The sequence below is a fragment of the Lynx rufus genome, unplaced genomic scaffold, assembly GCF_022079265.1.
Source record: "Lynx rufus isolate CCGP_SWC_20201006 ecotype Redwood Valley unplaced genomic scaffold, mLynRuf1.p SCAF_3, whole genome shotgun sequence".
NCBI classification, from domain to species: Eukaryota; Metazoa; Chordata; class Mammalia; order Carnivora; family Felidae; genus Lynx; species Lynx rufus.
In genome coordinates, this window is record NW_025814845.1 from 124802506 (window position 1) to 124829178 (window position 26673).

The 26673-nt window shown below is 36.7% G+C and overlaps 1 protein-coding gene across 1 annotated transcript in view; it reads right to left on the bottom strand.

Moving 5' to 3' along the window:
• Positions 1-26673, bottom strand: part of IQCM (IQ motif containing M) — a 445282-nt gene that overhangs the window by 237900 nt on the left and 180709 nt on the right. Inside the window, 1 exon segment of the mRNA XM_047092286.1 lies at positions 12345-12489. Coding sequence (XP_046948242.1) covers positions 12345-12489 — 145 coding nt within the window.

A 26673-nucleotide genomic window follows, 5' to 3' on the forward strand; every position in this document is an offset into this window, starting at 1 on the left:
ATCTGAGTGCATGTCAGTATAATCTCCCTCTCTCTCTCTCTCTTACTCACTTTTTTTTTAAAGGATTTTTAAGACAAAGGAATTCCAGCAACTTCCTAATGAGAGAAATATTTTCCCTTTCTTGTCTCTCTCACTTGCTTTCTCTTTCTCCCTTCTTCCCATCTTTTCATCTCCAACACATTAGTCTCTTCTGCTTCTTTCTCTGGACACCAAGATTTTGGACTGCATTACTTGATCTAACTTAATTCTGTGACTTGTATAAATCTGTCTCTGACTTCTTCATTCCTTAACTTGTAGCTACAGAAAAGGAGTCATTCTAACTCAAAGAATTCTGGTTATTTGTAAATATCTTTCAGCAATTTTAGCCTAAGTAATAAACTTGATAAAACTATCAACAAATATTTCTGAATCCTTTTGATAAAACAGGCATTTCCTAATAGTGTCTATTTATTAATTAATCAAACAGATACAGTCCCTGTCTTCATGGAAGTTATAGTCCACTGTGAAATCCACATTTCATGATTAAACTATATAAAAAAATGTAGCACTATAATAAAGCAGTAAAATGCTCATTTCGATTAAATATAATATATCTGCATCATTTTGTTGTTTTTGTTTTGTTTTTTTAAAGACAATTTTTTAAAGGGCAGTGTTAAGTTGACAACAAAATGAAGAAGGTACAGAGATTTCTCACATACCCACTACCTCCACATAAGCATAGCCTCTTTTCATTATCAACATCACACATCAGAGTGCTACATTTGTTACCAAGGATGATACATCACAATCACTAAGGTCCACAGTTTACTGCATAATTCACTCTTAGTGTTGCAAATTCTATGGGTTTGGACAAATGTATAATGACATGTATCCATCATGCAGTATTATGCAGAATAGTTTCACTGCCTTAAAAATCCTCTATATTCTGCCACATCCCTCCTCCCAACCCCATCTCATTCCTGGCAAATATCAATCTTGATTTTCTCCAGTTTTGCCTTTTCTAGAATGTCATATGGTTGAAAGTATACAGTGCATGAACTATTCAGATTGGCTTCTTTCACTTAGTAATACGCATTTAAGATTCTTCCATGTCTTTTCATGGCTTGATAGCTCATTTCCTCTTATAGCTAAATAAACTCCCTTGCCCAGATGTACCACAGTTTATCTATTCATTTACTGAAGGACATCTTGGTTGCTGCCAAGCTCTGGCAATTATGAAAAAGTAGATATAGACATACATGTGCAGGTTTTGTGTGGATATAAATTTTCAATGTCTGTGAGTAAGCTTAATTTGTGTGGACATAAGTTTTCAATGCCTATGGGTAAACACCAAGGGGCATTTATTGCTGGATTTTTTGGTAACAGTATGTTTAGTTTTATAAGAAACCACCAAACTGTTTTCCAAAATGGCTGTATCACTGGCATTCTCTTTAACAATAAACTATAGTTCCTGTTGTTCCACATCCTTACCAGCATATCATATTGACAGTGTTCTGGATTTCAGCCATTCTAATAAGGGTGTAGTGGTATCTCTGTTTTCATACGAATTTCCCTGATAACATATGATGTGGAGCATCATTCCAAACACTTGTCATCTGTGTATCTTCTTTAGTGAGGTGTCTATTGATATGGTTTCTGATAGACTGAATGTAATTCTTATCTTTCTACCTCTATAGGAAAGGAATTTTTTTCCATGGCTTCTTTCAGGATTTTTTTTAATCTTTGATTTTCTGTAGTTTGAAGATGATATGCCTACATCAAAAATGTTGTAGTTTCTGGAATTTATTCTGCTCGGTGTTGCCTGAGCTTCTTGGATCTGTGGTTTGGTGTCTAAGAATAATTTGGGGAAATTTTCAGTCATTATTGTTTTAAATATTTCTACGGTTCTTTCCTCTCTTTCTTCTCCTTCTGATATTCCCATTATCCATGTTACTCCTTTTGAAGTTGTCCCATAGTCCCTGGATATTTTGTTCAGGTATTTTTTTTTCAGTCTTTTTACTCTTTGTTTTTTTGATTTTCAAGGATTCTACTGGTATATCCTTTAGCTCAGACAGTCTGTCCTCAGCCATGTCCAATCTACTAACAAGCCCATCAAAGGCATTCCTCATTTCTGTTAGTCTTATCTCTAGTTCTTTTTGGTTCTTTCTCAGTATTTCTATCTCTCTAGTTACATCACCCATATATCTTTTGCATGCTGTCTACTTTACCCATGAGAGCCTGGAGCATATTAATCATAGTTGTTTTATATCCCTGGTGTGATAACTCTGACGTCACTGCCATGTCTGGTTCCGATGTTTGCTCTAGCTATTCAGATTGTAGTTTTTGCCTTTTTGTATACTTTGTAATTTTTTCTTGATACCCAGACATGATATATCAGGTAAGCTGTAAATAGGCCTCTAGTACTGTGATTGAATGTGTGGGAGGAAATGTTCTATAGACCTATGATAAGGTCTCAGTCTCTTAATATCCCTGTATCTCTCTGGACTGTGAACTATACAAGTGTTTCTCAGGACCTTTTTTCTCCCCCTATAGGTGGGACAGGAAGGCCAGAATGGACTGAAGTTGGGTATTGCCCTTCACCACGTCAGTTAAGCTCTGAAAATAACCCAGCAGGTTAGGCTCCAGTTAACTAATTTCCCTTGAAAGTAGGCCATGTAAAGAAGAGTGTGATCTGGCAAATTTCAAAATGGTTCTGTCTCTCTGATATTTACTGTGGGAAACTGCTCAATTTCCTGGAGGTAACTATCACAACACTGTGGTGGTCTTCTTACGAGTGGGTCCTCTTGGAGTTTTGCTGTTGTTGTTGTTGTTTTTTGTTTAACTCTTGGGATTGTTCACACTGAGCCTCCAGCTATTTGCCAATGACAGCTCATTTTTCCTAATTGGTGCTGGTTCTCATACCAATTTCTTTTTTCTTTTCTTTTTTAAAATTTGACTTTAAATATGGTATAATTAATATACAGTGTTACATTTGTTTCAGATGTACAGTATAGTGATTCAACAGCTCTACGCACTCATTACTCAGTGCTCATCATGATAAGTGTACTCTCAGTCCCCTTCACCTATTTCACCCACCCTCTCTCCCACATCCCTCTGGTAACCACCAGTTTGTTCTCCAAAGAGTCTGATTTTTGTTTTCTTTTTTACTTTGTTCATTCATTTTATCCAATTCCACATATGAGTGAAATCACAGTATTTGTCTTTCTCTGATTGAGTTATTTCACTTGGCATTCATTCTAGATCTGACCATGCTGTTCTAAATGGCAAGATTTCATTAGTTTTTATGGCTCAGTAATATTCCATTGTGTATATGTACCATTTCTTCTTTATCCATTCATTTATCAACGGCCACTTTCATTACTTCCATAATTTGGCTATTTTAAATAATGCTACAATAAATACATGGATGCACACATCTTTTTGAATTAGTGTTTCTGTATTCTTTGGGTAAATACCCAGTAGTGCAGTGACTAGATTGTATGGTAGTTCTATTTTTAATTTTTTGAGGAACTTCCATACTGTTTTCCACAGTAGCTGCACTGGTTTGCATTCCCACCAACAGTGCAAGAGGATTACTTTTTCTCCATATCTTTGCCAACCCTTGTTTCTCCCCATATCAATTTCCACTCACCAGTCTCTGCTCTGGTAACTGCAACTCCCTGTATTTGAGTGTCTATCTCTTTAACCAGTTTTCTCTGTCTTTTCCCATCTCTTATAGATCCATGAGAAGTTAATTTCTTAGTATATTCAGCTTTTTTACATGTTAAAATGGAGTGGAGACTTCCAGGCTCCTTACATGTGGAACCAGAAACCAGAAGTCTTCATTTATTATTTTTTTAATCAAGAAACTGGCTGTAATGTCCATCCTAATCCTAAGCAATGTAAATTCATTAAATATAATAGGAACCAGGCTCTCTGAAAGCTAAGATATAAATTGAGGAACTTGTTCTGTGAACAGAATTTCAACACTAACAAGCAACACATAATAGATACCTATTTAGCCTGCTTGGTGTCCATTAGCTATTTTTCTGTTAGCAGTATGTAATTTTCCTTTGGGGAGCTACCCTTCCCCCAGTGGATATAACCTCTGTGAAACTCCAGCAAAATTCTCTGCCCTCCCATGGCAGAGTGTTGGATTCATGATTCAAATTAAGCTAATCAGATGTTCTCTCCCTGGAATTTGAATTTAAAGCATAGAAACAAAAAAGTCTTGTAAGTGACAAGAGCTTATCTGTCTCCCAAGGACAAATAGAGATTTTTTTCCCCTTACTTTTTGCTCCCTAAATCTCTGGAGTAGCTCTGTTTCAAATTCTGTGTGAAATCTGATTCTTTAACTATTTTTCCTATATTTTTCCTATAAATTTTCTTTTTGCTTTGGTTAACCAGAATGGGTTTTCTGTTGTTTATAAACACAAGATCCTAATAAATTAAGCCAAATATACAATACATCACTTTAAAATGCAAATAGCCACCAGGTGTTACATGGAAGTATTGAGTCACTATATTGTACACCTGAAATTAATATTACCCTGTATGTTAACTAACTGGAATTTAAATAAAAACTGTTTTTAAAAAACTTAAAAAATAGATGGGGGAGGAGCCGAGATGGCGGAACAGCATGGAAGTTTTTTCTGTGTCTCGCGTCCATGAAATACAGCCAGACCAACACTAAACCATCCTACACACCTAGAAAACTGATGGGAGGATTAACACAACAATCTGCACAACCTGAACCACAGAATTCAGCAGGTATGTGGCACGGACAGGTGAGTTTGGGGAGCGAGAAGCCTCAGAGGGTAGGGAACCGCTTTTGGGGACGGAGAGAGGACGGAGACTGGGGGGGGGGGGAGAATACGGGAAAAGCACCCCTCCCCAAAGCAGCTGGAGAGAAAGTGGAAAACTGGAAACAGCCGCAGGGACTAAACTAAAAAGGGAGAAAGGAGAAAAGAGAAGGTTTAAATCCCATTAAGACTGTAAACAACGGCAAGGCAAAGTCTGCAGCTCCACAGCTCAATACCTGGTGGTGCTCTGGTGGGAAAGACGAATCCCCAGGAACAGAGTGGGGTCCAGGAGGTTCTCAGGCCACACGGGGAAAAGCGGTTCCACTGCTAGAAGGGCATTTGGTAGAGACTGTTGAAGCCACCTGGTCCCAGCAGACCCCAGAAAACGGCCACATCCGCTGGTGTTGGAACAAGGCCGTTAAGGGTGAAGCCTGGTGTCAGATGTGTGTTGTGATTTTCCATAATCCCTGAAAAGCTGCCGCTATAATATCTCACAAACTTTTTCTGGGGCGGGCTGGCACCTGGCCGCAGTCTTGGGGCACTGGCAGCAGCAGGGTCCAGCAGGCATTCCTGGGTGCAGCTGGCATTCGGCCATTGCTCAGTGAGACCCTCCCACAGAGGGGCGGAACGGGTCATAGCCGCAGTCCTTCAGAAGTAAGGGGCCAGGGAAAACAGCCGCATCTGAGACAAAACTTGGGAGAGAGGTACTGCCTGGGGCCTGGTCAGGGAGAGTGAAAAAGCGGGACGTGGGCGAAAGCTGAAGACAGAGGACAGGTGCGTGATTTCTGATCCCGGAGAACAGACTGGTAGCCGAATGGTGCCATGGTCACCCCTCCCGCGCATGCGCATACGCACCTACAAGCACCGCCAACAATCCACCCCAGTAGGCTAGCAGCGCCAACTAGTGGAGAGCAGAGCTGTTACACTGAGCCCCGACCAACTGGGCCAACTTCCCTCTTCAAGAAACAAGTCTCACCGCCGACTTAGTTTATGGCCTATAAAGCGCTACATAGACTAACTTCTAGGGGAAAACGAAGTAATTTCAGTCCTACTTCAATCTGTGACCACGTTCATCTATTCAATTTTCTTTCTTTTGTTTTCTTTTTCTCTTTTACATTTTCTTGAATACAGGAAGAGAAAAAATTCATTTTTATTTTCAATTTTTAATTAAAAATATTTTTCTTTAATTTTTACTATTATATTTTTTACTTTTGTGTAAATTTTTTCAATTTCTATTTTACTTCCATCATTTTGTTTTAGTCCACTTCAGTATATTCACCGTTTCAAATTTTCAAACAATTTCCTTTTTTTCTTCTTTCTTTTTGTTTTTTGTTTTTTGTTTCTTTTCTTTTTCTTGAATGTAGAAAGCGAAAAACTTCATTTTTACTTTCAATTTCTATTAAAAATATTTTTCTTTAATTTTTTACCATATTTTGCTTCTATGTAAATTTTTCAAATTCTGTTTTACTTCCATAATTTGATTTTAGTCTACTACAGTGTATTCACTTTTTTCAAATTTTCAAACGATTTCTTTTTTTCTCTTTTTTCTCTTTTTCGTTTCTTTTTTTTCTTGAATATAGAGAAATAAAAAATTCATATTTATCTTTAATTTGTATTAAAAATATTTTTCTTTAATTTTTTCCACTATATTCTTTACTTTTGTGTGTATTTTTTCAAATTCTATTTTACCCCCGTCATCTCATTTTAGTCTACTTCAGTGTATTCATTTTTTCAAATTGTCAAACGATTTTCTTCTTTTTCTTCTTCTTCTCCCCCCCCCATTTTCTTTCTCTAATCTGTCAAACCACTTTCAACACCCAGACCAAAACACACCTAGGATCTAGCATCATCTATTCGATTTGTGTCTGTGTGTGTGTTTAATTTCTAATTTTAATATTTTTTAATTTTAACTTTTTTTATTTTAATTTTTATACCTGGTTAATTCCTTTTCTCCCTTCATAATGACAAAACGAATGAATTCACCCCAAAAGAAAGAGCACAAAGAAACGACAGCCAGGGATTTAACCAACACAGATACAAGCAAGATGTCTGAACCAGAATTTAGAATCATGATAATATGAATACTAGCTGGAGTCAAAAATAGATTAGAATACCTTTCTGCAGAGATAAAAGAAGTAAAAAATAGCCAGAATGAAATTAAAAATTCTATAACTGAGCCGCAATCACGGATGGATGCAGTGGCGGCAGGATGTATGAGGCAGAACAGAGAATCAGCAATATAGAGGACAAAGTTATAAAGAACTACGAAGCAGAAAAAAAAAAGGGAGATTAAGGCAAAAGAGCACAATTTAAGAATTAGAAAAATCAATGACTCATTAAAAAGGAACAATATCAGAACCATAGGGGTACCAGAAGAGGAAGAGAGAGAAATAGGGGTAGAAGGGTTTGTGAGTAAATCATAGCGCAAAACTTTCCCAACCTGGGGAAAGACACAGACATCAAAATCCAGGAAGCACAGAGGACCCCCATTAGGTTCAACAAAAACTGACCATCAACAAGGCTTATCATAGTCAAATTCACAAAATACTCAGGCAAGGAGAGAATCATGAAAGCAGCAAGGGAAAAAAAATCCCTAATATACAAGGGAAGACAGATCAGTTTTGCAGCAGACCTATCCACAAAAACTTGGCAGGCCAGAAAGGAGTGGCAGGATATATTCAGTGTGCTGAATCAGAAAAATATGCAGCCAAGAATTCTTTATCCAGCAAGGCTGTCCTTCAAAATAGAAGGAGAGATAAAAAGTTTCCCAGACAAATAAAATTTAAAGGAGTTTGTGACCACTAAACCAGCCCTGCAAGAAATTTTAAGGGGGACTCTCTGAGGGGAGAAAAGATGAATATATACATATAAAAATAAGTAAATACCAAAAGCAACACAGATTACAAAGGACCAGAGAACACCACCAGAAACTCAACTCTACAAGTACCATAATGGCAATAAATTCATATCTTTCAGTACTCACTCTAAATGTCAATGAACTCAATGCTCCAATGAAAAGACATAGGGTAAGGGAATGGATAAGAAAACAAGATCCATCTATATGCTGTTTACAAGAGACCCACTTTAGACCTAAAGACACCTTCAGATTGAAAATAAGGGAGGGAGAACCATCTATCATACTAATGGTGAACAAAAGAAATCCAGAGTAGCCATACTTATATCAGACAATCTAGACTTCAAAATAAAGACTGTATCAAGAGATGCAGAAGGGAATTATATCATATACAAGGGGTCTATCCACCAAGAAGACCTAACAATTGTAAACATTTATGTGCCAAATGTGGGACACCCAAATATATAAATCAATCACAAACATAAAGAAACTCATCGATAATAATACCATAATAGTAGGAGACTTCAACACCCCGTTAACAGCAATGGACAGCTCATCTAGTCAAAATATCAACAAGGAAACAATGGCTTTGAATGACACATTGGACCAGATGGACTTAACAGATATATTCAGAACATTTCATCCTAAAGCAGCAGAATACACATTCTTCTCCAGTGCACATGAAACATTCTGCAGAATAGACCATATACTGGGACACAAATCAGCCCTAAGTAAGTACAAAAAGATCGAGATCATACCGTGCATATTTTCAGACCACAACGCTATGAAACTCAAAATCAACCACAAGAAAAAATTTGGAAAGGTAACAAATACTTGGAGACTGAAGAACATCCTACTAAAGAATGAATGGGCTAACCAAAAAGTTAAAGGGCAAATTAAAAAGTACATGGATGCCGAAGAAAATAATAACACCACAACCCAAAACCTCTGGGAGGCAGCAAAGACGGTCATAAGAGGAAAGTATATAGCAATCCAGGCCTTCCTAAAGAAGGATGAAAGATCTCAGATACACAACCTAACCTTACGCCTTAAGGAGCTGAAAAAAGAACAGCAAGTAAAACCCAAACCAGCAGAAGACAGGAAATAATAATTAGAGCAGAAATTAATGCTATCAAAACCAAAAAAAAACAGTAGAACAGATCAATGAAACCAGAAGCTGGTTCTTTGAAAGAATTAACAAAATTGATAAACCATTAGCCAGTTTGATCAAAAAGAAAAAGGAAAGGACCCAAATAAATAAAATCAAGAATGAAAGAGGAGAGATCACAATAAAAACAACAGAAATAAAAACAATAACAAGAGAATATTTTGAGCAATTACATGCCAATAAAATGGGTAATCTGGAAGAAATGGACAAATTCCTAGGAACATATACACTACCAAAACTGAAACAGGAAGAAATAGATGATTTGAACAGACCCATAACTAGTAAGGAAATCGAATTAGTAATAAAAAATCTGCCAAAAAACAAGAGTCCAGGGCCAGATGGCTTTCCAGGGGAATTCTACCAAACATTTAAGGAAGAGTTAACACCTATTCTCTTGAAACTGTTCCAAAAAATAGAAATGGAAGGAAAACTTCCAAACTCTCTCTATGAAGCCAGCATTACCTTGATTCTAAAACCAGACAGAGACCCCACGAAAAAGCAGAACTATAGACCAATTTCTTTGATGAAAATGGATGCAAAAATCCTCAACAAGATATTAGCCAATCAGCTCCAACAATACATTAAAAAAATTATTCACCACGACCAAGTGAGATTTATACCTGGGATGCAGGGCTGGTTCAGTATCCGCAAAACAATTAATGTGAATCATCACCTCAATAAAAGAAAGGAAAAGTACCATATGATCCTCTCAATAGATGCAGAGAAAGCATTTGACAAAATACAGCATCTTTCTTGATAAAAACCCTCAAGAAAGTAGGGATAGAAGCAGCGTACCTCTATGAACAACCCAATGCTAATATCATCCTCAATGGGGAAAAACTGAGAGCTTTCCCCCTAAGGTCAGGAACAAGACAGGGATGTCCATTCTCATCACTGTTATTCAACATAGTATTGGAAGTCTTAGCCTCTGCAATAAGACAACACAAAGAAATAAAAGGCATCCAAATCAGCCAGGAGGAGGTCAAACTTTCACTCTTCGTAGATGACATGATACTCTATATGGAAAACCCAAAAGATTCCACCAAAAAACTGCTAGAATTGATTCATGAATTCAGCAAAGTTGCAGGATATAAAATCAACGCACAGAAATCAGTTGTGTTCCTATACACCAACAATGAAGTGACAGAGAAATCAAGGAATCGATCCCATTTACAGTTGCACAAAAAAACCAGAAAATACCTAGGAATAAATCTAACCAAAGAGGTGAAAAATCTATACACTGAAAACTATAGAAAGCTTATGAAAGAAATTGAAGAAGATGCAAAAGAATGGAAAAAGATTCCATGCTCCTGGATAGGAAGAACAAATATTGTTAAAATTTCGATACCACCCAAAGCAATCTACATATTCAATGTAATCCCTATCAAAGTAACACCAGCATTCTTCACAGAGCTAGAACAAATAATCCTAAAATTTGTATGGAACCAGAAAAGACCCCGAATAGCTAAAGCAATCTTGAAAAAGAAAACCAAAGCAGGAGGCATCACAATCCTAGACTTCAAGCTATACTACAAAGCTGTAATCATCAAGACAATATGGTACTGGCACAAGAACAGACACTCAGATCAATGGAACAGAAGAGAGAACCCACAAATGGACCCACAAACATATGGCCAACTAATCTTTGACAAAGCAGGAAAGAATATCCAGTGGAATAAAGACAGTCTCTTCACTGTTAAAAACTGAGAACAAACTGAGGGTTGATGGGGGGTGGGAGGGAGGGGGGGTGGGTGATGGGTATTGAGGAGGGCACCTTTTGGGATGAGCACTGGGTGTTGTATGGAAACCAATTTGTCAATAAATTTCATATATAAAAAAAAAATAAATAAATAAATAAAAAAAGACAGTCTCTTCAGCAAGTGGTGCTGGGAAAACTGGACAGTGACATGCAGAAGAATGAACCTGGACCACTTTCTTACACCATACACAAAAATAAACTCAAAATGGATGAAAGACCTCAATGTATGACAGGACGCCATCAAAATCCTCAAGGAGAAAGCAGGCAAAAACCTCTTTGATCTTGGCCGCAGCAACTTCTTACTCAACACACCTCCAGAGGCAAGGGAAACAAAAGCAAAAATGAACTACTGGGACCTCATCACAATAAAAAGCTTCTGCACAGCGAAAGAAACAATCAGCAAAACTAAAAGGCAACCGACAGAATGGGAGAAGATATTTGCAAATGACATATCAGATAAAGGGTTAGTATCCAAAATCTACAAAGAACTTATCAAACTCAACACCCAAAAAACAAATAATCCAGTGAAGAAATGGGCAAAAGACATGAATAGATACTTCTCCAAAGAAGACATCCAGATGGCCAACTGACACATAAAAAAATGCTCAACATCACTCATCATCAGGGAAATACAAATCAAAACCACAATGATGATATACAAATGAGATACCACCTCACACCTGTCAGAATGGCTAAAATTAACAACTCAGACAACAGATGTTGGCGAGGATGTGGAGAAAGAGGATCTCTTTTGCATTGTTGGTGGGAATGCAAGCTGGTGCAGCCACTCTGGAAAACAGTACAGAGGTTCCTCAAAAAACTAAAAATAGAACTACCCTACAACTCAGCAATTGCACTACTAGGCATTTATCCAAGGGATACAGGTGTGCTGTTTTGAAGGGACACATGCACCCCCATGTTTATACCAGCACTATCAACAATAGCCAAAGTATGGAAAGAGCCCAAATGTCCATTGATGAATGAATGGATAAAGAAGATGTGTTATACATATACAATTGAGTATTACTCAGCAATCAAAAAGAATGAAATTTTGCCATTGGCAACTACGTGGATGGAACTGGAGGGTATTATGCTAAGTGAAATTAGTCAGAGAAAGACAAAAATCATATGACTTCACTCATATGAGTACTTTAAGAGACAAAACAGATGAACATAAGGGAAGGGAAACAAAAATAATATAAAATCAGGGAGGGGGACCAAACAGAAGAGACTCATAAATATGGAGAACAAACTGACGGTTACTGGAGGGGTTGTGGGAGGAGGGATGGGCTAAATGGGTAAGGGGCACTAAGGAATCTACTCCTGAAATCATTGTTGCACTATATGCTAACTAATTTGGATGTAAATTTTAAAAAATAAAATTAAAAAAGAAGATCTACAAAGTTGACTAATAAAGAGAAAAGTCCTAATGTGTATTGAGAACTTATATTCCCAAGCACTATTCTTGGCCTTTTGTACCTATTTATGATTTAATCATCTTGACTTCTTTGTGAGATAACTGTTATAACTCACTAGATAAATTGTTTGAAGGGAGAATTGGAGACATTAAATGATGTGCCTAATAAATTAAAAAAATGAAAATAGAAAATTTAAAAAAATTAAAAACTTAAAAAATAAATAAAATGCAAATAGCTTTCAGCAATATAAAACATGGTTTTCCTTTGGTGTCTATGGGTAATTATATGTAAATTATGTATAAAACCTCAATATTTAAATGAATTCCAAATTTAAAATAAAATCAGAAATGACTGTACCACTTACATTTTTTTCTGTCCATCCATTCCTCCAGCTCTACAAAGTTTAAAACTTGTCTTGTCCTCCACAGACCAAGTCGATATTTAACACGATGGATTAGCCTATGATACATGTTTATAACTGCTCTCAAATTTGGTCCATGATGCAAAGCCTGTAAAACAGCAATATAGACAGTAAAGCCCCATATTTACATATTTCTTTTATGTGTATTTAATCTGAATTTGCCCTTTTCATTTCATCTATTTCACCCAGTTTCTTAAATCATGAATGTATTTGTTAATGTTTATTCTGTAGGTTGGTTAAACACATGCACTGTTGAATAAGATAATCTCTTTGGAGTGCAGAGAACTTCATCATAAACTGTTTTGTCATCAGATACCCGTAATTCCCATATCATAGAGTTTTCAATGATGGATACTTTCATGAAAGCTTCCTAGGTTGACATCCAGATTTCTATATATGTAACCCACTTGGCCAGAATAAAAAAAGTTTTAAGGCAGTTTCTGTAATGGTGATTCTTGCCTAAGCTATTCACTAGGGGTGGGTGCTCAAATTCTCGTTCATTTTCTTTCTTTTGAAAATTGTATGTTTGTATCTTTTACTTATTTTTTACCATAGTTTGTCATGTCTTTAAAACTCTGTTAAATAAATTAATCATTTTCAACATATGTGCAAATTTTGTTCTTTCAATTTACCTTTTAACTGTGACTATATTTTCTATATATACATTTTCTATATTCTACTACAATAAACTTGAAAAATTAAAGTATAAAAACCAATCTATTTCAGATTTCTTCTTTTCTAAGTAGTTTCATTATATTTAACAATTCAATTATTTTTACTGGTTTACATTTTCTAGCTCATTAATTTCTCTATTTATCTTTATTAATTCCTTTTTTAAGGATTATTTTCCTGTGCTTGACTTCTTAAATTATAAATCTTTTTTTTAAATTTTTTTTAATGTTTATTTATTTTTGAGACAGAGAGAGACAGAGCACGAATGGGGGAGAGTCAGAGAGAGGGAGACACAGAATCTGAAACAGGCTCCAGGCTCTGAGCTGTCAGCACAGAGCCCGACGCGGGGCTCGAACTCACGGACAGCAAGATCGTGACCTGAGCCGAAGTCGGCCACTTAACTGACTGAGCCACCCAGGTGCCCCTTGACTTCTTAAATTAAAGACATCTATTTTCATTACTTTTTTTTAGAATGTGTTTACGCCCATGAATTTTTCTCTGAGTCATCTTTCCTTTGATGTGCTTTGTATACCGTTTTACAAGTGAAAAAACTGAAGCAAAAAAAAAAAAATCTTTAAATAAGTTTCCCAGTTATTGGGTGGTTTTCTGCAATAGCTATTAAGTTAGTAAGTTGCAGAATTGGTCTTGAACCCAAAACTAGGACACTTCAGAGCCCATACTTTTTATTATACACTATATTCCTCTTAATTTACTTGAATTTAGTATTTTTCGTGCATTCTGTGAATTTTTGTTTTGGTTTCTTTCCTAAAACATTTCTTTCAACATTTAATAACATTTCCCAATGTTTATTTTTAATCTGCCATTTATTCAACAGGCTGTCACTTTATTTTAAAAAAATAAATGAATTGGTCACACTTGTGGAGCATTCCCTGCCATATGAATTTTAGTGGAAGGCAGAACAAACCTCCCACAATTTGAAGCCACACATCAGATACTAATGATCAAAGCCTCCTCTGTTAAAGCTTTGTTCATTATCCACATCAACACCAGATTTTGAATCGAAACTCGTGATGGTTTAGATGCAAAACACTGGTATATCCATTTGCGTGGTAGAGTGTGGCAGCAATATCCATTTTTCAAGGGCAGCATTTGTGGAGGTAGGAATACCCAGGATTGGGTGTCTGCATTAGATTCCTTCTATGTAGGATGTAGTTGGAGTTCTGAGAGCTATCTAACCTTCATCATCCCTTCATGTTTCTAAACTTAGTTCTCCAGAACTCTGCCCAGTATTCTCCTCAATATCTCTCTGCTTAAGTCTGTTAGCAGGTTTCTTTTGCTTATAATTAAGAATCAAGCAATGTTTTCATTGTGCCCTTAGAGCATGAGCCAAAAGGATCCTGGTTGCAGTGTGTCTCTTAGACGGATGATGACATTTGCTAAGAGAGCAGGAGCACTGGGCAGCTATCAGACCCAACTGGAGTGTGTTTCCCTCCATATTTAATAGATCCTCTTTGGGGACACAACCCAACTTGTGGGGGACTCCTCAGATCTAAGGCATTCAGAAGGTTACCTAGGTTTTTATGTTTAACAATTTGGGTCAGATCTGCATGGTTCATCTGCATGGTTCTGCATGGAAAATAATCCATGCATCTGCAACCATGTCCATCTCCATGGTTCTTATTACAATGTGTGTCTCTGCCAGTCCTCTGCATGGGAATATGCCTCTGCTATGGTGCTATATACATCTCAGTTAATAAATCTGCCACCAATTTCTAAACATTTCTCAAGATAGAATCTATCAGAAAAATGTACAAATTGATATTTACAAAACAATATTGGAATCTAAAAGACACAATGCAAATTAGTAATTATAGTTTTCCAATTCATGCTAACTTAAAAGGTAAACGTATCATACTTATGACACATCAACATTTAAATTTTTTCCAGTATGCACTTTCAGTCTGCCTTTTGTTTGATATAGTCATCTCTCTTTTTTAAAAAAAGTAATAGGGGTGCCTGGGTGGCTCAGTCTGTTAAGTGTCCAACTGTGGCTCAGGTCATGATCTCACTGCTCCTGAGTTTGAGCCCTGTGTTGGGCTCTGTGCTGACATCTCAGAGCCAGGAGCCTGCTTCAGATTCTGTCTCCATCTCTCTGCCCCTCCCCTGCTCACTCTCTGTTTCTCTCTTTCTCTCTCTCTCTCTCTCTCTCTCAAATATAAAATAAAACATTAAGAAAAGTTTTTTGAAGTAAGGAATGGATTCCTTGCTTGGATAATTCCACTACCATATGACACTTACTAGGGCTTAATTTCTTTGATTACTAGCAGGAGTTCTCTCTTTTCATATTTATTTGCCATTTATACTTCTACAGAGAAGCTATTATTATGGTATATTTGTTATCAGTTTGTAAGAGGTCTTTACATGTGGAGTTTTTTTTAAACACTTGCGAAATATTACATCAAATATTTTACTACAGATTGACTTTCTAACTTTTAAAAAATGATGTTTATTGTGTACTCCATTGGAGTACTACGTGGCAATGAGAAAGAATGAAATATGGCCCTTTGTAGCAACATGTATGGAACTGGAGAGTGTTATGCTAAGTGAAATAAGCCATACAGAGAAAGACAGATACCGTATGGTTTCACTCTTATGTGGATCCTGAGAAACTTAACAGAAACCCATGGTGGAGGGGAAGGAAAAAAAAAAAAAAAAGAGGTTAGAGTGGAAGAGAGCCAAAGCATAAGAGACTCCTAAAAACTGAGAACAAACTGAGGGTTGATGGGGGGTGGGAGGGAGGGGAGGGTGGGTGATGGGTGTTGAGGAGGGCACCTTTTGGGATGAGCACTGGGTGTTGTATGGAAACCAATTTGACAATAAACTTCATATATTGAATAAATAAATAAATAAATAAATAAATAAATAAACAAACATTAAAAAATAAAAAAGAAAAAAGAAACCAATTTGACAATAAACTTCATATATTGAAAAAAATGATGTTTAAAAATAAAAGCAGGTAACTTACCCACGTATATTAACTGAAGTGTAACCTTGTTTAAACACTTACATTGGACATTATCTAAAAGGGTCTTTATACAAAAACCTTATTAAAACTAAGCAGGAAAAGATTTTTAAATTTAAACTAAACCCAATGAAATAAAAAATGAGTATTTTGAGTTATCTTAAGCACATATACATAGACACACACAAGTATACAAGCCATAAATAATGTTAAGTATGATTTTTGTATTCACTTCCCCATCCACTAAAGAATTAGTGAAGCCCTTAGCCACACCCATGTAGCTAAAGCAAATGTCTCTCCCCTGGGATTGGTTCTTCTCTTTTTAGGCCTCTTCTCTATAACACTTGCTGATGTCATCCGCTCCAATCTTGGTCAGAATGATTATTATATACTTGAAGTACATGGTTAATCCTTCTATCTCTAATTGCTTAGTATAAAGACTGTGAGTACACATTCTTGGTCAACTGTATCACTGAATCTTGTTTTCCTCCCACACGCCTCTGCAAAACGTAGCAGCTTCTGATTGCCACACAATTGGTGTCCCTTTATATGAATATAGCATCTCTCTGCATCATTCCCCTGATATGATCACATCCCAATTGGCTTTACAGTATTAGAAGGTAGTTTTAATCTAAATTTGGCTTTTGACCGGACACTCCAATGTCTATGTTGAGCTTGATCTAAGAAAAGACTCCACCATTTTGCAATGATTGCTGAATACTGCTGTTACCAAAATGGTCTAATGCTTTAAAGTGTCTGTAGCCAGACAGGCTTCAGTTTTATGCTCAAAATTCAAGTATGCCACTGGCTGGATGTGTAACTTTAGACAAATTTTGTTAACTCTCTGTGCCTTACTTTTCATAGCTAGTAAAGGTAATTATGCAACTTAGAGGGATGGTATCACTTCAATTCTTGATCCCCAACCTCACCTGGCCTGAAAATTCACCCATGTTTTCCTAGGCATCTTTTTTGTCATTTTCTATAGAAATTCAATCTCCTCAAACATTCAAACTCACCTTCTAAATGCTCTCAGCAAATGACCTTGTCCCTTACTTCACCAAGGAGAAAACATTAGATTATTGCTATCTCAACTTCCTATCACCAAATCTAAACACTCAGCAATACCGTTTGGTCCTACAATACAGAAATATGTCTCTCTTACCTAAGGCTAATCCTGTCAGGTGTCTTAAAAACACACCCTTTCCAATATTCTTAGCCTTTTAATATGGATTATCCTCATCTCTCATATCATCAACCTTCTCCTCTTACTAGCTTTTTCAATAAGCATTTAAATGTACTTAAGTATTTTCCATCTTAACCCTTCTTTCCCTAAACCTCATAGTGTCTCATCTTTATCTACTCTAGATATTTTCACTTCCTTGATTTCACTTCCTTGCTTCCTTGCAAAATTTTTGTCTCAGGGAGTTACATTATAATGGAAGGAACAGTAATCCAGTAAATAAATATCTATGTGTTGGGTGGCAATAAGTGGTTTGAAAAACAATAAAGTCTTTTAAATGGAATAGGGAGTGACCAATATCACATCTACTGAAACTTGCCAGGGTGATCCATGAACTAACTATTGTAAAGACAGGACATTCTCTCTAGACCTTCATTCCTAGCAGCATTTGAGACTAGCTACCCCACTTTCTTTCTTAGACTGCCTCTGAACTTCCTTGATCTAGCATATTCTGGTTTTGTTCTTACCCCTCTGGCTAATGTTTTACTGTTACTGGATTTTTCATCATCTGCCTTCCCCCTGAACAGTGTGCTTTCTCACTCTTACCCTTTAACTGCTTTTCTCCTTACTCTATATATTCTCCCCAGACAATACATCAACTCCCGTGGCTCCAGTTCGTATCACTAATAATAATCTCAAATCTCTGGATGGGGCCAGAGTACAGGAAGTTATCCTTGGTCAGGGAGCTAAATAAAAATATTTACAAATGTTTTTTTTTTCAAATTTCACATCTTCTGATCCAGATATACTATTATAATCCTCTATCATATTGAAAATAACTTATTTTAATTTATATATTTATTTTAACTAATTAAATTAATTAATTAACTAATTAGGGAACTGATATGTGCCAGGAATGTTCTAGACTTTGTGAACAGATTAATAAACAGAAAAGGCAAAATTTTTGTCTCAGGGAGTTACATTATAATGGAAGGAACAGTAATCCAGTAAATAAATATCTATGTGTTGGGTGGCAATAAGTGGTTTGAAAAACAATAAAGTCTTTTAAATGGAATAGGGAGTGACCAGACTGGACGTTATTTTTGGGGTAGTATGGGGCAGTCTTTTTGATAATTAACACAGGTTAATTAGCACAGACATGAATGAAGAGAGCCATCTAGTCACCTGGGTAAAGAGCTTTCTCAGAGGTAACATGAGAATCATTGCTAAATGGAGCTACTTTCATGAGTGGGAAGATTTTATCATCTTCCTCAAGTGTGTTAAGGTGGAAAAGAATTTAAGAACTACTGATGAATTCTAAATGTTTCCTTATGGGCCAATCTTCCTTCTGAGTTTTGGACCCATATATTCAACTTCTTCCCAGACATCTCAAAGATTTCCCACAGGTAGTTCAAAGTCAGTGTTAAAACTTGGACTCTCCTTTCCTTTATGCCCCACTCCTACCTGCTCTTCCTCTTAACTTCTGTATTTCACAATCATCCACTGGGTTGCCCAAGACAAAGACCACAAAAACTGAGGAACTGTTCTTGACTCCTCCCTCTCCCTTACCTTCAAGTCCATTTAAACCCAATGTCCTATCTTTGCTCCATCTCTCCATCCCTAACTCAAGCCACCATTATCACACACTGAATTATTGACAAAGTATATTAGTTGTCCTCTCTTCCTCTTCCCCAATTCACTACCCAGAGACAGTAATTTTTCTAAAAGGCAAATCTGTTAATATCACTGATTTCCTTTAAAGTCATCCATTCCCATATACTAAATAAAAGCATAAACTCCTGAGCCTGATTTTTAAGAAAATGCGTAATCTAACTGCTATCTCAGCGTCATCTACTGCCACTGTCCTCCTGACCAACCCCTAGCCCCTCAATGTTCTATCTCACCTAAGGCCATTGATATTGTCTTTCCCTGTGCCTACAACACTCTGAGCCTCTCAGATGACCTGACAAAACATAACCTCCCCTCATTTTCCAGATCTCAATGTATAGGCACTATCCAACCCCTACACCAGACACAGCCTTTTGGATTAAATGGACTTTCTAATTTCTCTATTAGTACCCAACACTTCTTTTAGTTATCTGCATATATCTCTGGACTATATGCTCTATGATATCACACACCAGGCAAGAAATTGGATCCAGTAGTAACTGTTACTAATTTTTTTAAGTAATCTCAAATAAAGAACACAGTTCCCCTGGTGTCTGGGAGCTAGCAGACTTACGTAATAAAACCTTTCTGATCCATGTCACCTGTGCCATAGGGCCTATGTATGGGCTTAAGTATTTTCTTATTGTTTCTGTTTTGTGTTTTGAGATAATGAGAGAAAATCTATAATCTATTGAACTTTCAAAGGATTCTATAACCTCCAAAAGGTTAAAAACCACTGGCCTATGTATGGAGTATTGCTATCATAACCTTAAACCTTAGATTTTCCAGAAGTATCCCAAGTTTATTTATTCAACAAATATTTATTCAAAAATAACAAATATTTATTCAAAATTCAATTTGAACACTTTCTTATTGCAACCATCAGCTTTTCAAGTGCCCTAGGATTTCAGTATGTTTGGCAAATAGCAAATGAATATTATCAATATAAGCCTAAAATTTAAAAATTTAAATTATAAATATTCATAGAAAAACATTAAAATTAAGTAAAATCTTAGAGGCATTATACTCAGAAAAATACTGTTTTTGTATCTTTATAGTTTTTTTTAAAGATCATTATTAATTATTCCAAAACACATGCAAACAACACAGAGTTTTTAAAAGGAAAAGGATACTTTCAATAGTGGAAACAATTCTGGTACTTAAATGCAGCAACCTCTGTGGTACCCTTATGACTGATCTAATTCAATGTTGCTTCATTATTTCTAAATAAACCCAAGCTGGAGCATTTCACAGGAAATGGTGGAAATTGTACATTCTCTTGAGGTATCGTAAAGTGACATTCTCATAGACACTGTCCACGGCTACGAGATCTGAAGCAGTAGCCAAACAATATGACCATGGAAGTCTTCCAGCGCAGGGATTGCCATGGTGCCGACAATTATCCAGTGATTTGCTGCACAGCCTCCAGGGCAGAAACTCTATCAAGAATTCCCCCAACTGCAACTCTGTACACAGGCACAGTCCTGGAACCTGACGATGTGTGCATTACAGGCCTGCTGCACTAGCTGTTCAACAGCAGGCAAGACAACATTCACCATATAAACAGAGCAGTCATCCAACATACAAAGCACCATACGAGTGATATAATAAAAAAGAAAATCAGTGATCGTAACAAATTTTATAACCAAGTCAAAGTCAACAGTCTAGTTTAAACTGGCTCCAACCCGTTAAAAGTGCTTCCCATTCTTTCCATTTCAAATTCTATCTCTACGTAGAAATTCAGCATTTTCCTTGTCTCTCCTTTTCACCATTCTCTTGGGCCCATTCTTGCTCTCTAAGTTTACTAAGACTCTTTTCTCTACCAGAGGTGATGGATGACTCTATAATTCACTCTAACACAAGAAATTCTATAATTAAATTAAATCATAATATAAATACATAATCATATATGTGATATATAACCATATGATATATATTATATATTGTGTACTTATATATATGTGTATATATATATATATACACATATGCATATACATTATTTCTTTCTACATATAAATATGAATCATTGGGAGTGTCCTGATAAATTTCTATAACTATATTTTGTTGAATTAATTCATCCACTCAATACATATTTACTGAATACTTACCGTGTACTAATCACTATTCTAGGCATTCAAACACAGTAGCAAACAAAACGGAAACAATGTAAACATATAAAAAAACTAAACAAACAAGAAAAAAAGCAGATAATAAGTGCAAAGAGTTAAAATCATAGAGTATATTACATGTCAAAATAGTGTAATACTATAAATATAAAAATAAAGATTATATTCTTCCAAATAGGTCACATATTTGTATTGCTTATGACAGACATGTATATAAAGGTCACAATATAGATAGCTGAGCACAAGAATGACCAAAAGGATAGAAAGATAATTACTGCTTAATGGACCTGAGACACTGTCTAAGCACATATATGCAAGGAAGATCTTGAAAGATGAGTTGGAGTTTATCAAAAGATTAGGAAGGAAGAGTATTCCATCCTAAGAGAACAACATAAAAACATAAGATATAGGGGCGCCTGGATGGCTTGGTCGGTTAAGCGTCCGACTGAGGCTCAGGTCATGATCTCACGGTCCGTGAGTTCGAGCCCCGTGTCGGGCTCTGTGCTGACCGCTCAGAGCCTGGAGCCTGTTTCAGATTCTGTGTCTCCCTCTCTCTCTGCCCCTCCCCTGTTCATGCTCTGTCTCTCTCTGTCTCAAAAGTAAATAAACGTTAAAAAAAATAAGATATAATAGGAAACAATCAGGGAATTAAAGAATTTGGGCTTTGCTAGAGCACATGGCATCAGTGAGGAATTCTCATGTGATGAAGATGGACAGCAGGCAAGTGCCAGACCAGGGAGGTAATGTGTACCATGTTATGTTAGAGAATTTATGCTTTCTCTTATAAGCAATATAGGCCATTAAAAGATGATAAGAAATGGCATAAGGTAATCTGTGTGAAATTTCTATAATTGTATATGACAGATTGGGGGGTAAGTAGAAAAGAGGATAAATAGGAGATAACTGTAGTTCTCCATGTGAGAGTTAGTAACTAGAAGCTCTGGCAAGAAACAAAGAGAGGAAGAGCAACACAAGAAATATTATGCATGTGATAATCAATTAAATATGGAAGTGAGCAAGTTGAAAGTATAAGAAACTCCAGGTATAGCTTGGTGGGTGGTGGAATGGTTCATCAATATAGGTAGTACGGGGTGGGGGTGGGGGTGGGGTCCGAGATAGGGCATAGGAAAATCCTGAACTCCTCTCTTCCCACAAACACACCATACCTGCAGCTATGTATGGAACTATTCCCTCTAAAAATGAACTGAAAACTAGCAGAACTATTCCTCTATAACAAAGGATGAAAGGTCCACATCCAGATGGGTAGGAAAACCAACAGGGTTTGCATCCAAGGAATACAAAGGGCTGTAGGAAACCAAGATTCTCTTATTGAAAGGCTCACCTGCAGTCTCACTCATGTTGGGACCTACCACAAAAGCAGCAGTTTGAAAAGCACCTAGACTACAGGTGAAGGAGATTCACTTGCTAATCTTAAAGGATTTGTTGAAGGGGCAGGGGACAGCTGGGACTCTCTTCAGAGATGGAGGCACTGGCAGCTGTCAGTTTTGTGCTCTCTCCCCACCCCGCTAGCACAGGAGAGTATGTGCAGACTCAGTGCCATCCTGCTGCCTTGCTAAGGCTGGTGGGGGTGAATGGCGGTGACACCCCTGCCTTCACTGGCTGGGTCCCATGAGCATGAGCAGTCACAACATTCTCCCAGTCCCTTGCTAAAGACTGTGAGCATGGGTGTTTGCAGCCCTGCTCCACTCCCTAGCTGGGGCCAACAAGTGCAAGTGATCATGACATTCTCCCACTCCCGTGCTAAAACCAGCATTAAATTTAAGAACACTGAAATCGTACCAAGCATGAACACTGAATGGTATGAAACTAGAAATTACAAGAAAAGAAAACTCACAAATATGCGGAGATTAAACAGCATACTACTAAACAACCACAGAGTTAACAAAGAAATCAGAGAAATTTTTAAAATACCAAGAGACAAAGGGAAACGGATATATGACATACCAAAATCTATGGGATGCAGCAAGTATTTCTAAGAGGCAATTCATAGCAGTACAGGCCTACCTCAACAAAAACCAAAAACCAAAAAACAAAACAAGACAACACAAAAAAAACAAGAAAAATCTCAAACTATTTAATTTTACACCTAAAGGAATAAAAGAAGAAAAAGTGAAGTCTAAAGTTAGTAGAAAGAAGGAAATAATAAAGATCAGAGCAGATATAAGTAAAATAGATACTAAAAAGATAATATAAAAGATCAATAAAAGTAAGAGCTGGTTCTTTAAAAAGATAAACAAAAATTGACAAACATTTAGCTAGACTTACCATGAGGAAAAAAAAAGAAAACTCAAATAAAATCAGAAATGAAAAAAACTTACAACTGATACCACAAAAAATACCAAGAATAAGACTATTGTGAATAATTATATGCCAACAAACTGGACAAACTAGAAGAAGTGGATAAATTCCTACAAACATACAATCTTTCAAGAGTGAATCAGGAAAATACAGAAAATATGAATATATCAGTTAATAGTGAGGATATTGAATTAGTAGTCAAAAACCTCCCAAAAAAGTCCAAGACTAGATAGCTTTACTGGTGAATTCTACCAAACATTCAGAGAAGATTTAATACCTATACTTCTCAAACTCTTCCAGAAATTTAAAGGAATGAACACTTTCAAACCCACTTTATGAAATGAGTACTACCCTGATGCCAAAACCAGAGAAAGTAAAGAAAGAAGAAAAAAAAAGGAAAAGAATAGAAAAGAAAAGAGGAGAAGAGAAGAGGAGATGGAGGGAGAGAAAGAAAGAAAGAAAGAAAGAAAGAAAGAAAGAAAGAAAGAAAGAAAGAAAGAAAGAGAAAGAAGAAACAAAGAAAGAAAGAAGAGAGAGAGAAAGAGAGAGAAATAAGAAAGAAAGAAAGAAAGAAAGAAAGAAAGAAAGAAAGAAAGAAAGAAAGAAAGAAAACAGAAATCACAGGCCACTGTCCCTAAAGAACATAAATGCCAAAATTCTCAAAATATTAGCACTGAATTCAACAATACATTAAGATGATCGTATACCATGATCAAGTGAAATTTATTCCAGGGATACAAGAATGTTTCAACATCCATAAATAAATCAACCTGTTGCACCACATTAACAAAATGAAGGATAAAATTCATATGATCATCTCAGTAGATGTAGAAGCATTTGATAACATTCAATGTCCATTTATGATAAAAAAAAAAACTCTCAGTAAAGTGGGTATAAAGGATCCATACCTCAACATAAGAAGGTCATATATAACAAACCTATAGCTAAAATATGCTCAACAGTGAAAAGCCAAAAGCTTTCCTGGAAGATCAGGAACAGGGAAAGAGGCCCACTCTCACCACTTTTATTCAACACAGTATCAGAAGTCGTAGTCATGGCAATTAGGGGAAAGAAAAAAAAAGGAAATAAAAGGCTTACAAATTGGAAAAGAAGAAGTAAAATTGTTACCATTTGCAGATGACATGATACTATATATGGAAAACCACTGGGGCACCTGGGTGGCTTAGTCCATTGTGTCCAACTTCAGCTCAGGTCATGATATCATAGTTTGTGAGTTCAAGCCCTGCACTGGGCTTTGAGCTGACAGCTCAGAGCCTGGAGCCTGCTTCAGAGTCTGTCTCCCTCTCTCTCTGCCCTTCCCCCTGTTTGTGCTTTCTCTCATTTGAAAACAAACATTAAGATTTTTTTTTTAATTTTTTTCAACGTTTATTTATTTTTGGGACAGAGAGAGACAGAGCATGAATGGGGGAGGCGCAGAGAGAGAGGGAGACACAGAATCGGAAGCAGGCTCCAGGCTCTGAGCCATCAGCCCAGAGCCTGACGCGGGGCTCGAACTCACGGACCGCGAGATCGTGACCTGGCTGAAGTCGGACGCTTAACCGACTGCGCCACCCAGGCGCCCCTAAGATTTTTTTAAAAAGAAAATAAAAACATAAAGACTCTACCAAAATACTATTAGATTTAATAAATGAATTCAGTAAAGTTGCAGGCTACAAAATCAATATATAGAAATATGTTGTTTTTCTTTATAGTTATAACAAGCTATCAGAAAAAGAAATTAAGAAACCAATCTTATTTATAAGTACATCCGAGAGAATAAAATACCTAGAAATAATCTTTTTTTCCCAAGATTTTATTTAAATTAGTTAGTTAACATGTAGTGTAGTACTGGTTTTAGGAATGGAATTTAGTGATTAATCACTTACATATAACAGCCAGTGCTCATCACAACAAGTGCCCTTCTTAATGCCCATCACCCGTTTAGGCCATCCGCCCCCCCCCCACATTTCCCCCCAGCAACCCTTAGTTTGTTCTCCATAGTTAAGAGTCTCTTATGGTTTGACTTCCTCTATGTTTTTATTTTATTTTACTTTTCCTTCCCTTCCCCTATGTTTATCTGTTCTGCTTCTTAAATTACATGTATGAGTGAACTCATATGGTATTTGTCTTTCTCTGACTGGCTTATTTCACTTAGCATAATATACTCTAGTTTCATTAATGTCATTATAAATGGCAAGATTTCATTGTTTTTAATGGCTGAATAATACTCCATTGTATAGGGGCATCTGGCTGGCTCAGTCGGTTACGTGTCTGACTTCGGCTCAGGTCATGATCTCACGGTTCATGAGTTTGAGCCCCACATCAGGCTCTGTGCTGACAGCTCAGAGCCTGGAGCCTACTTTAGATTCTGTGTCTCCTTCTCTCTCTGCTCTTCCCACGCTGTCACTCTCTGTCTCTCTCAAGAACAATTAAAAAAATTTTTTTAAATACTCCATTGTATATATATACCATTTCCTCTTTATTCATTCATCAATCAATGGACATTTAGGCTCTTTCCACAGTTTGGCTATTGTTGATAGCCTCTTGGGTGCATGTGCCTCTTTGAATCAGCATTTTTGTATCCTTTGGGTAAATACCTAGTATTATAACTGCTAGGTCATAGGGTAGTTCTATCTTTAACTTTCTAATGACCCTGCACACTGTTTTCCAGAGTGGCTGCTCCAGTTTGTATTCCCACCAAAAATGCAAGAGGGTTCTCCTTTCCCCTTTCTCCCACATCCTCACCAATACCTTTTGTTTCCTTAGTTGTTCATTTTAGCCATTTTGACAGGTGTGGGGTGGTATCTCATTGTGGTTTTGATTTGTATTTCCCTAATGGTAAGTGATGTTGAGCATTTTTTCATGTGTCTGTTCGCCATTTGTGTGTCTTCTATGGAGAAGTATCTACTCGGGTCTTCTGCCCATTTCTTAACTGGATTATTTGGTTTTTGGGTGTTGAGTTTGATAAGTTCTTTATAGATTTTGGATATTAGCCCTTTATCTGGTATGTCATTTGCAAATATCTTCTCCCATTCTGCAGGCTGCCTTTTAGTTTTGTTGATTATTTTCTTTGCTGTGCAGAAGTGTCATTTTATCTTGGTGAGGTCCCAATAGTTCATGTTTGCTTTTGTTTCCCTTGTCTCTGGAGACGTGTCTAGTAAGAAGTTGTTATGGCTGACATCAAATAGGTTTCTGCCTGTGTTCTCCTCTAGGATTTTGATGGTTTCCTGTCTCACATTTAGGTCTTTCATCCATTTTGAATTTATTTTTGTGTATGGTATGAGAGAGTGGTCCAGTTTCATTCTTCTGCATGTCTCCAGTTTT